This window comes from Myotis brandtii, unplaced genomic scaffold (genome assembly GCF_000412655.1).
Source record: "Myotis brandtii unplaced genomic scaffold, ASM41265v1 scaffold199, whole genome shotgun sequence".
NCBI lineage: Eukaryota > Metazoa > Chordata > Mammalia > Chiroptera > Vespertilionidae > Myotis > Myotis brandtii.
The window spans coordinates 3077603-3089512 of NW_005357414.1; the positions used below are offsets into that span (position 1 = coordinate 3077603).

At 35.7% G+C, this 11910-nt stretch overlaps 1 protein-coding gene across 2 annotated transcripts in view; it reads right to left on the minus strand.

Moving 5' to 3' along the window:
• COL4A5 (collagen, type IV, alpha 5) overlaps positions 1-11910 on the minus strand; it is a 329573-nt gene that overhangs the window by 117602 nt on the left and 200061 nt on the right. For both annotated transcript variants that reach the window (XM_005865212.2, XM_005865213.2), the window contains exons 11-19: positions 9465-9500; positions 9335-9376; positions 9087-9179; positions 8523-8576; positions 8369-8425; positions 8036-8080; positions 5182-5235; positions 3002-3043; positions 274-406 (exon numbers count right to left, since the gene is read on the minus strand). In XM_005865212.2, the coding sequence (XP_005865274.1) occupies positions 274-406; positions 3002-3043; positions 5182-5235; positions 8036-8080; positions 8369-8425; positions 8523-8576; positions 9087-9179; positions 9335-9376; positions 9465-9500 (556 nt within the window). The remainder of the gene's footprint in view (positions 1-273; positions 407-3001; positions 3044-5181; positions 5236-8035; positions 8081-8368; positions 8426-8522; positions 8577-9086; positions 9180-9334; positions 9377-9464; positions 9501-11910) is intronic.

Below are 11910 nucleotides of genomic sequence, written 5' to 3' on the forward strand. Positions count from 1 at the left end.
CCTGCCAGCCATCCTGTGGTGGCCATCTTGTGTCCACATGGGGGTAGCCATCTTGTGTGTTGGAGTGATGGTCAATTTGCATATTACTCTTTTATTAGCTAGGATATGGCAATCTCATTGTATCACTTCTTCAGGCTTTGGATCTTTGTATCCCCTGAGCCAGCAGTGCTGCTTGATTAAAGGTCTCTCCTGAAACCTCTGAGTGCTTGACTGTTGCCTTTTTGTGCCAATTCCATAACACAAACACAAGAGCATTAGTATAGTCCCTTTTACCTGGAGGTCCAGGAAGGCCAGGTGGACCCTGTATTCCAGGAAATCCTTGCTCTCCTTTTTCTCCAGGCAAGCCAGGTAATCCCATGTTTCCTTTTTCTCCTACAGTTACACCAGTCCCAGGCCTAGGAATTACCTTTATTATAAAAGAAAGAAAAAGAACTCAAAAAAGCAGAATCTCATTCTCCAGAAGATAACCTAGCTGCTACATATGATTATAATGTCATCATTTTCACAAAGTGCTGAGATGCAAAATCATTGACCATTACAAAGATTGAGTCCCATTCTATATCACTCCTTCAACTGATTAGAAATTGTCCAAAACCAGTTATAATATTACCACTCTCCTGAGCTCCAGGAATATAGAGCTATCATTATTTTAGTGTATCTTGCCTTATAATTCACATTCAATTCATTGCAATCACTTAACCTAAGCCTGATCAGTCTTTACTGTAAACGTCTCTCTAGTTTTCCCTCTTCTTTTCTTTGCCACAGTTACTATCCTTACCTCACACTTGGACTAACAGAAGCACCTTTGAACCTTTCTTCTTGAATCCAAATCTATTGCTAGGATATGCTTCCTCAAAACCTAATTTTTCTGTGGTTAAAGACTCAAAATTGTTCACTACTTCTTACTATATCTTATGCTACTTATAACCCTGTACTCTGTCAAGTCTTTTCCAATACCTTTCTTCCGTTTTTATCTCCTGCTATTACTACTGATGAATTTTTAGTAGAGTGAGGTCTATCTGATTATAACCACTTCATGCAACTTGCACATCCTTGTCTTTGCTTTTGAATATGCCATTTTATTTTTAATTTTTTAACTAGAGGCCCGATGCACGAAGATTTGTGCAAAAATAGGCCTTCCTTCCCCTGGTTGCCAGTACCACCTTCGCTCCGGCCCAGAGTCGCCATCTGCCTTCGCACACTGCCCAGAGGCCCGGAGGCGGGCAGGGCAGAATGCATGCATCGTCGCCATGGCGATGCAAGTGTCCCTGTCCGGCCGCCACCATCTTTGTTGTGTCAGTTTGCATATTCCCTCCTTATTGGCTGTGGGTGCTGCCATCTTTGTCATGAAGTGATGGTCAATTTGCATATTCCATCTTTATTAGATAGGATATGCCATTTTAAATATCAATAATGCCTTCTTCCAACCTTTCCCTTTGTCAACCCATTTTTTTCTTTCTCTTAAAAAAAAAGATAAAGAAAACTCATCTCTTCCAGGAAGACTTTATTGATTAAAATCAATGAACTGATTATTCCTTTTATCTCTGTCTTCTTAGAACCTCAGCATCTAAAGAATTTCACATGATCTCACTCATTTATGGAATATAATGAACAACATAAACTGATTAACAGAAACAGATTCAGAGACAGAGAAGCATCGATCAGACCGTCAAACCTCAGAGGGAAGGTAGGGGAGGGTGAGGGTAAGGGGGAGAGATCAACCAAAGGACTTATATGCAAGCATATAGGCCTAACCAATGGACACAGACAACAGGGGGGTGAGGGCATGAGTGGGGGGGATAGGGGGTAATGTGGGGATAAGGACACATATGTAATAACTTAATCAATAAAAAATTAGAAAAAAATTCCATACTAAAAATTCTAAATACAAAGAAATTAAGCTCATAAAGCTAGAAAGGTTAGTAAGCTTTAGATTTAAGAAAGTATCCGTCCAAGGCACAAATCAACACCTACTGGCAAAGTGTGATATTTCACTGGATTTAAGAAACATTCAGACAAAAGAACACTGAAAGTTGTGGGACCTAGAATTGGGATAGCAATTCAAAGGGGAAAGTGAGATGCTGGAAAGAACTGATTCTCAAAATTTTCATGTCTTCTGATATTCATCAAAATTTTATCATCTTATTTGATAAAGAAATGATTTATTAGAATACTAAACCTGATTTTAAAATTAAAGTGAATAAAATTATATAATATTTTAAAAAGTATATCCTCGTTAGATTTAATAAGGTACTAAGTATCAATATCTGAAGCTCACTATGGGAAAAATAATATAATTTTATCTGAGTACATAGGTTTCATGGCACTTGCACATAGCAGATTTAATACAGTTTAAAGTCAAGAGTCTTACCAAATTTTAGCCAAATAAAAACCAATCTGTCAAATTGCAACATGATATTTTATTCTTAATAAGATGAAAATATATTTTATTTAAATTTCACGGTGGATGCAAACATGACAAAAAATCTGTAAATCCCCCAATTATTATTTCATGAAGCAGTTTGCTACATTTGTTATTAAAGGTCCCTAGAAGCACACACTCAGGGGGAAAAAGAGGTGTGACTCAGACAATTACAAATTGAGAAAACCTCCTTAGACCAAATTCTTCTTTACCTTGAGCTCTGCAGGGGAAAGGACCAATTCCTAGTTCCCCAACAGTTTCTTTTATTGAAACTTTGTAAGCAACACTTGCACCACCTGCTGGTTACTTGAGAAATGATTTGGTAATCATGATGCATAACAACCCAAACTCATAATTTTGGAACTTTACTGTGGAGATGTAATATACAGACAGAACAATACAAAGACTTTGAGGTCAACATCACTAACATTTTTAGATGTAAAAATTTTTAAGACAGTAGAAGTTGATAATGACTAGGAATTTTGTGTTCCACTAGGAATGGGTACATAGTATATAATTAAGGCACAAAAATGAAAATTCATTAATACATTTGATAAATGAAAACTAAAAAAAACTTACAAGTCCAGGAGGGCCAGGTGGGCCAATGTCACCTTTTTGGCCCTGTTCAATACAATTTTAAAATAGATTAGTGAAAATCACATTGAAACATCCATTTCTTCAAAAGCATAACCGATAACATAAAGTCCCAGAAATCCAAAATAAAATGTATCAAAAACTATATCATGAGGTACATAAAACAGTATTGAGATAAGCCTGAGAAGATCTGTGATGTTGTTTCAGATTTACTAGCTATACAATCTTGACCAAAAAAATTAATTTCTCTGTCTTATCTATAGGGCAGGATTCTAAGATATTTCTAGCTCTAACATCCTTTAATTTTAAAATTCCTGTTTTCTAAGAAACTGCAAATATTTTATAAAGAAGATACTGAATAAAAAAATTGGTACCAATATAATTAGTTTAAACCAGGGGTGGGCAAACTTTTTGACTCGAGGGCCACAATGGGTTCTTAAACTGGACCGGAGGGCCGGAACAAAAGCATGGATGGAGTGTTTGTGTGAACTAATATAAATTCAAAGTAAACATCATTACATAAAAGGGTACGGTCTTTTTTTTTTTTTAGTTTTATTCATTTCAAACAGGCCGGATCCGGCCCGCGGGCCGTAGTTTGCCCACGGCTGGTTTAAACCATTATGTATTTATATATTTAGCCATGTTCCTTTTCATAAACCTTGTCAAAGGCATAAATTTAGTGTAATTTCCATTATTGACAGATATATTCTAGCTCAGGGGTCCTCAAACTATGGCCTGCGGGCCACATGCAAATACAAATATTGTATTTGTTCCCGTTTTGTTTTTTTACCTCAAAATAAGATATGTGCAGTGTGCATAGGAATTTGTTCATAGTTTTTTTTTAAACTATAGTCCGGCCCTCCAACGGTCTGAGGGACAGTGAACTGGCCCCCTGTTTAAAAAGTTTGAGGACCCCTGCTCTAGCTGATGGACTTAAGTATAATCAGGAATAGCTAATAAATCATAATTACTTTGTGACTTTGCTCTTAGAAGTTAATGAAAAACAAATTCAAAGAAAACTATTACCCTTAACCACTAGCTAAAACAGCATGAAGAACATAGTATTCAATTGTTACTCTACTAGCCAATACCCAAGAATAGATTTCTCTCCCACAACTCTACTCTTGTTCTAGACTTGTTAATAGAAACCTATCTATAAGCTCTTTTTACTTTAAAAAGTTGTTCTGTCCTAGCCCTGGCTGGTGTTCCTCAGTTGGTTGGAGCATCGACTATACACCGAAAGGTAGTAGGTTCGATAATCAGCTAAGGCACATACCCAGGCTACAGGTCTGATCGCTTATGGGAGACAATCAATCTACGTTTCTCTTTCAAATCAATGGAAAAAGTTACTCTGTCCTATAACTTTTTACTTAATACTTGAAAAACAACCGTATTCTCTGAATATATTCAATTTCCTTTATTCTACTTGTGCCTCTTATTCCAAGATAAAACTCAGATCTAATTTTGAGATAAACCACCATTTAAATAGTGGCCTCAGAATACTTAAGTTTGTAACACCTTGCCTGCAAAACAAAGCTTTTCAGTTTGAGCTTTTATACAAAGCAACTAGAGACCATAGAGATTGGAAAACTGGATATTTTGTGATCTGTTATATATATATATATATATAGGAATTGTGTGCTTCATACATTCTTTCAATGTCACTTTTAAAATAGGCAACTAAATAAATGTCTACAGTCAGGCTACATAGTCAAATGAAAGAAAAAGAAAAACAGCAAAGAATTAGTCACAGACTCCTAGACAATAATTGCATACAGAATGGAAATGTTTCATGAAGACATTCTAAAGTCACAACTATAAGCCATTTTAGTAGGAGGACCTCACTAAAATAGTGGTGAATCTTCTTTCTGGAGAACAAAAGTTTTGCAGATACATATTTAAAGTAAAGGCATCAACTTTTCACAATGGAAATGCTGAAATTAAACAATTCCTCATGGACTGTGATTTAGAACAATAGATAAAAATTCAGAGGAAGTGGTATTTGAAAAAAGAGGGCAACACAAAAAGATGGATAAAGAATGTATGTTTTGAATACAAAAGCTAGTTATTTAGAACTTTTCAATTATAACTCAGTCTTGGGAGAGAAATGAATTATTATTATAACTAGGATAAAATCAGTCACTTCAAAGTATTAAAAGTCTTACCTTTTCTCCAATCCTTCCAGGTTCACCAGGGTAACCAGGATCACCAGGCAAACCCTTTAAAACACAGAGGACAGTGTGGCATCAGCAAAAATGAAGGACATCTCCAAATCCTCTCCTCCATAAAAAAAGAAATAGCTGGAGTCAAACCTTTTAGAACTCTAGAAATTAACCAAAGGCTTGCAGCCATCCAGGAAGCATTTATTGAAAACAAGTGACCTTTTAATTTGCTCTATCTATTCCCATCACCCCTCCTTAGCTTCGCAGTAGCTTCGAAAACCAATAATACTTAAGGTTAAAAACAGTAGCCTGGCAACAACTGGAAGAGAAAAAAACTAGGTTGGAGCTTCTTCAAAGACCCTTTCCCACAGAAGTGTCATTATTTCACTTGTATAATGGTTACGCAAAAGACCCCACTGGCAAGACTACGTTTGTTTGACCTAATTTGAGTTCTCCCAATACAGAGAACAGCCTTTTCCCTGGGTATAGCTATAGAAAACAATCAGGCAAATTGTTGAATATCATGGCTGCTAATCATTAAACAAAGAAAAAAATGTTCAAAAAACAACAAAACAAAACAACAACAACAAAAAAACAGGAACTGAGGCCCTGAATTTTCTTCCTCTTATACCATTTTATATGTTTAAGCCATTTGTGAATCTGTAGTTTATAAGTTGTGGACTGCCTGTTCAGCAAAATTACATGTAAATAAATTTATGTGATTTTATTGTTTCCAACTTCCAGTCTTGTTAAGAATAATCCTTTTCCTTTGAAATTCTCTCCAAATGTCATCAAATTTCCTATCTGTCCTCGAAAACTTCTTTTAATATCTACTGTGGATACTCTTAATACTAAGGTTGCTTGAAATAATGTTCCTGGACTGACATGTTTTAAATGTTTCTCCATTTCTTAGTAATTTGAATTATCTGTCAAAACTTTTACTTAAAAAACTTATATTCATACAAAAAATTTGTATGTGAATGATTTTAGCAATTTTATTCATAATGGCCCAAACCAGAAACAATCAAAATACCCTTCAATGGGCAATTGAATAAGTCTGTCTTGCTACACCCATACAAACAAATACTATTCATCAATAAAAGTGACTGAACTATTGATACACAGTGCAATGCATTATGCTATGTAAATGAATACTAATTCAAAAGGCTATGTACATAGAAGTGAAATCATGTTGTATTTGCCTTTTTCTGTCTGACTCATTTCACTTAGCATAATACCCTCTAGGTCAGTGATGGCGAACCTATGACACGCGTGTCAGAGGTGACACGCAAACTCATTTTTTTGGTTGATTTTTCTTTGTTAAATGGCATTTAAATATATAAAATAAATATCAAAAATATAAATCTTTGTTTTACTATGGTTGCAAATATCAAAAAATTTCTATATGTGACACGGCACCAGAGTTAAGTTAGGGTTTTTCAAAATGCTGACACGCCGAGCTCAAAAGGTTCACCATCACTGCTCTAGGTCCATATGTGGAGTCTAAAAAGCAAAATAAATGAATAAACAAAGAGAAAGACTCATAGATACAGAGAACAGAGTGATAACTATGTATGGTGCTGGTGGGTACTTAAAGTATTAGGGAGACCACTTTGTAAACTATATGATTGTCTAACTGCAATGCTGTTCACTCGAAATTAATACAAAATAATATTGAATGTAAACTGTGAAATTGAAAAATAAACTTGAAAGTCTATATACAATATGATTTCATTTGTATGATACTATGGAATAGGTAATATTGTAAGGATAAAGAACAGATCAATTTAAAAAAAACATATTTTATTGATTTTTTACAGAGAGGAAGGGAGAAGGATAGAGAGTTAGAAATATCGATCAGCTGCCTCCTGCACACTCCCTACTGGGGATATGCCCGCAACCAAGGTATATGCCCTTGACCAGAATCAAACCTGGGACCCTTCAGTCCGCAGGTCAACGCTCTATCCACTGAGCCAAACCGGTTAGAGCAAGAACAGATCAATTTTTGCCGGAGACTTAAGTTGGGATGGAGGGGATGGGATGACTATGAAAAAAAGGAGTGTGATGAAACTTTTGAGGATGATGGAATTGTTTTTGATTATGGAGTTGGTAACACAGATATATGCATTTGTCAATACACACATAGCTGTATGTTAATAATGATTCATTTTACAGTACAAACATTATATCTCAATAAATCTGGCTTAAAAATCTGGCTTAAACATACGTGTGTGTGTGTGTGTGTGTGTGTGTGTGTGTATACACATACATACAATGGAATCTACTCAATAAGGAAAGATGAAATACTGCCATTTGTGACAACATGGATTGATCTTGAGAATATTACGCTAAGCGAAATAAGTCAAACAGAAAAAGTCAAGATCCATATGATTTCATTCATAAGTGGAATATAAAACAAAAAGAAATAATGAACAACGAAGACAAACAAAAAACAACTCATAGACACAGACAATAGTATGATGGTTAACGGAGGGAAGGAGGCTTGGGGGAGGTAGTAAAGGGTAAAGGGGGTCAGATATATGGTGATGAAGAGAAATTTGACTTTGAGTGATAAATACACAATGCAATATATAAATGATGTATTATAGAATTGTACACTTAAAACCTATATAACTTTATTAATCAAGGTTATTGCAATCAATTTAATTAAACAATAAAATACAGAATCAGATTTGGGTTTCAAAAAAATCTGACACAAAAGCAGGAATTTCAAATTCATGTTCAAAAGAAAAAGAGTAATTTCCACTCATTTAAACTATTCCAAATATAAGCCTCTCTGCTATCCTGCTTCCTGACCTTGCCTTTTTTTTTTCCTGGGGTAATGGACTTTACTCACTGGAATTCCTGGCTGGCCATTCTCTCCATCTTTGCCCGGTTTACCCTAGGATTCAAAGAAATGCAAGAATATAAACTTGCTGTTCAGGAAGTATGAGATTAAAGAACATAACAACCTTTATTCCTGACTTGGACTATATTAAGTAGATGTTTTGGATTTCAATATTATAATAAATAAATAGACTTCAACATTATAACACTTAAATAGAATAATATTTTATGTATTCATTTGTGAAATTTTGAAGCAATAAAAGTAGGATTTAAAGGGAAAGAATGAAATTATACTCAAATATTTTAAAAAATTTTGCAGAGTATTAGTAATTATAACACTTACTCTTTTGCCAGGTTCTCCTTGTTCACCCTTCTCACCTTTCACACCACCTGGAGGGCCCTGGACACACAAAAATAGTTTTACATTGGTTCATAGAATGCTATATATTAATACCAATTTACATTAAATGATGCTAAAAAAAATTTAGGTTACTTACTGGAGGACCACGCATCCCTGGAGGTCCGGGAGGCCCTCGTTCACCAGGAAGTCCCTATGTAGTAGTAGAGGAAAGGAAAGCACTATTAATACTGTTAATACTACAACTAGCTTGAAATGCTTTTATGAAGCTGAACTATAGACTCATGTAGTATAACCAAAGATAACAGGATGTTTTTAATTCAAAGTCGAAATCTGCTAGGCAAATGGACCATCTTTTTTCACTTCATTTAATTTTTAGTGTATGGTCAAGTCAAATTTTGAGATAAAAAACAAGACAATACTTAAAATGAAAGTATTAATGATTTTTAAAAATTTATCTTTTTTTGTTGAAAGTATTACAGATACCCCCCTGTAAATATACTAGAAAATGTAATCTTACACTTTAAGTGGATGGATTATAAAGTATATAGTATATTATACATCAGTAAAGTTCTTTAAACATTTAATTATCTCAAATCCTTGTTATTTTTAAAGTAATGTAATCATTTAGAGCTTATAATGCATTTTAATGGAATGCCACTTTTATAGCAGATGCTAACTGATTTTCTCTCCACACACTCACCTGATCTCCTTTCTGAAATTCTACATCAATTGGTCTTTTCTGTTCACTGATCTGCCCTGGTGGCCCAGGAGGGCCCTGAAGACCTTGCTCACCCTATTTGCAAGATAAAATAAGAATGTGATATTTCATAATTTACACAGAAAATAATATAACATGTAAGCAAAGTGACAAGAGGCAAAATGACAAGTTCAAATGACTATGAAAGGAACAAACTTGGGGATGAATAATCCCTTTTTATCTTTACTCACCTTTTCTCCCTTGGGTCCTTGAAAATTTAAGCCCATATTACCCTGAAGAGATAGGATTCAGCTTAAAATCTCATTGACAATAAGAAAAAAAATCCACACCAAATAAAAGATGTAAAGAAAAAGAAAATACCTTTAGTCCTGGAAGTCCTGGTGGACCAGGAGGGCCCTAAGAATTGAAGACACAGAAAAGGAAACAAGTGTTATATTAATGTTTATCTAAAAATTATTTTGTTGCATAAAAATGAGGACTGAGGACGCCCTTCAAAATAATATTTTCTATTTTTCCTCATTGCTTTCTAGTCAGACACACATTTTAAATAATTTAAACAAAGTAGATCAATGTGGAGATTTCTCATGTCAGGATACGAGTGGGCAGGGGAAGACATACAAGGATGGATAGAGACACCAGTGCCAAAATAAGTAAAAAAGTTAATGTCAACAAACATCAAATTTCTCATGTCAGAATTATAGGTTAATTTAGGTAACATAAGGCAATTAACTCTCTAATTCTAAAAAGATGTGTTTACAGGACTTGTCCATACTTAAAGATTGAGTGGAATTATAGATATGGTCATTTGTGTCATAATTTTTGTTTCATTTGCTTTTGACTTTTTGTTTCCCTGAGAGTATGCTTAGTTGTTGAGTATATATCTGAGACCATTAAAACTTTTTTTTTTATATAATATTACCTACTGTGCTGGTACCTGTTTTATCAGGTATAATTTTTGTTCTATATCACAGTTCTTAAATTGTTTAGAATTTTGTGAAAGATGGTATAGTTTTATTGACAAAAGCAATCATTTTTTCATTTTCTTTTATTGTTTAAAATATCACATATGCCTCCTTTTTCCCCAATCGACACCCCCAGGCCACTCCCATCCCTGAGGGCAAGCCCTCACTGCTCCAGTGTCTGTGTCCATTGGTTATGCTAATATACATGCATACAGGTCCTTTGGTTGCTTTCTAACCTCCCTCCCCCCATTCCTTGTCTCTGGATCTATTTTGTTCATCAGTTTATGTTGATCATTATATCCCACATATGAGCGAGATCATGTGATATCTATCTTTCTCCGACTGGCTTATTTCGCTTAGCATAATGCTCTCCAGTTCCATCCATGCTGTTGGAAATGGTAAAAGTTCCTTCTTTTTTATAGCAGCATAGTATTCCATTGTGTAGGTACCACAGGTTTTTAATCCACTCATCTGCTGATAGGCACTTAGGCTGTTTACAAATCTTAGCTATTGTAAATTGTGCTGCTATGAACATAGGGGTGCATATATCCGTTCTGATTGGTATTTCTGGTTTATTGGGATATCGTCCTACAAGTGGGTTTTCTGGGTCAAATGGCAGTTCCATTTTTAATTTTTTTAGGAAACTCCATACTGTTTTCCACAGTGGTTGCACTATTCTGCATTCCCACCAGCAGTGCACAAGGATTCCTTTTTCTCCACATCCTCGCCAGCACTTGTCATTTGTTGATTTGTTGATGATAGCCATTCTGACAGGTGTGAGATGGTACCTCATTGTCATTTTGATGTGCATCTCTCCGATGATTAGTGACTTTGAGCATGTTTTCATATGCCTCTCTGCCTTCTGTATGTCCTCTTTTGAAAAGTGTCTAGGTCCTTTGCCCATTTTTGGATTGGATTATCTTCCTTTTGTTAAGTTGTATGAGTTCCCTGTAAATTTTGGAGATTAACCCTTATCAGAGATATTATTGGTAAATATGTTCTCCCATGCAGTGGGCTTTCTTGTTGTTTTGTTGATGGTTTATTTTGCTGTACAGAAGCTTTTTATTTTGATGTAGCCTCATCTGTTTATTTTCTCCTTAGTTTCCATTGCCCTAGGTGCTGTATCAGTAAAGATATTGCTACAACATATGTCTGATATTTTGCTAGCTATGGAGTCTAAGATTTTTACGGTTTCCCTTCTTACATTTAAGTCCTTTAACCATTTTGAGTTTGTTTTTGTGTATGGTGTAAGTTGGTGATCTAGTTTCATTTTTTACATGTATCGGACCAAATTTCCCAGCACCATTTATTGAAGAGACTGTCATGACTCCATTTTATGCTCTTGCCTCTGTAAAATACTAATTGAGCATAATGGCTTGGGTCTATTTCTAGGTTTCAAAAGCAATCTTTAAACTATGTGCATACAAAAGCGATATAAAATTTTGATTACATATTTTCTATTAAAACTAGAGGCCCGGTGTGCAAAATTCATGCACAAGTAGGGTACCTAGACCTGGCCGGCAATAGGGGCCGATTGGGGCCTTCTGGCTGCCAGCCAGGGCCTTCCTTCCCCGACTGCTGGCTGCCAGCCGGGGCCTTCCTTCCCTGGTTGCTGGCTGCTGGCTGGGGCCTTTCTTCCCAGCTGCTGGCTGCTGGCCAGCGCCTTCCTTCATTCCATGCTGTCCCCTGGTGGTCAGCTCATGTTATAGCGAGTGATCGAACTCCTGGTCTCCTGCTCAGACTCCCAAGGGGACACTTGGCATATTAGGCTTTTATATGTATACTAGAGGCCCGGTGCACAAAAATTTGTGCACTCGGCGGGGGGGGGGGGGTCCCTCAGCCCG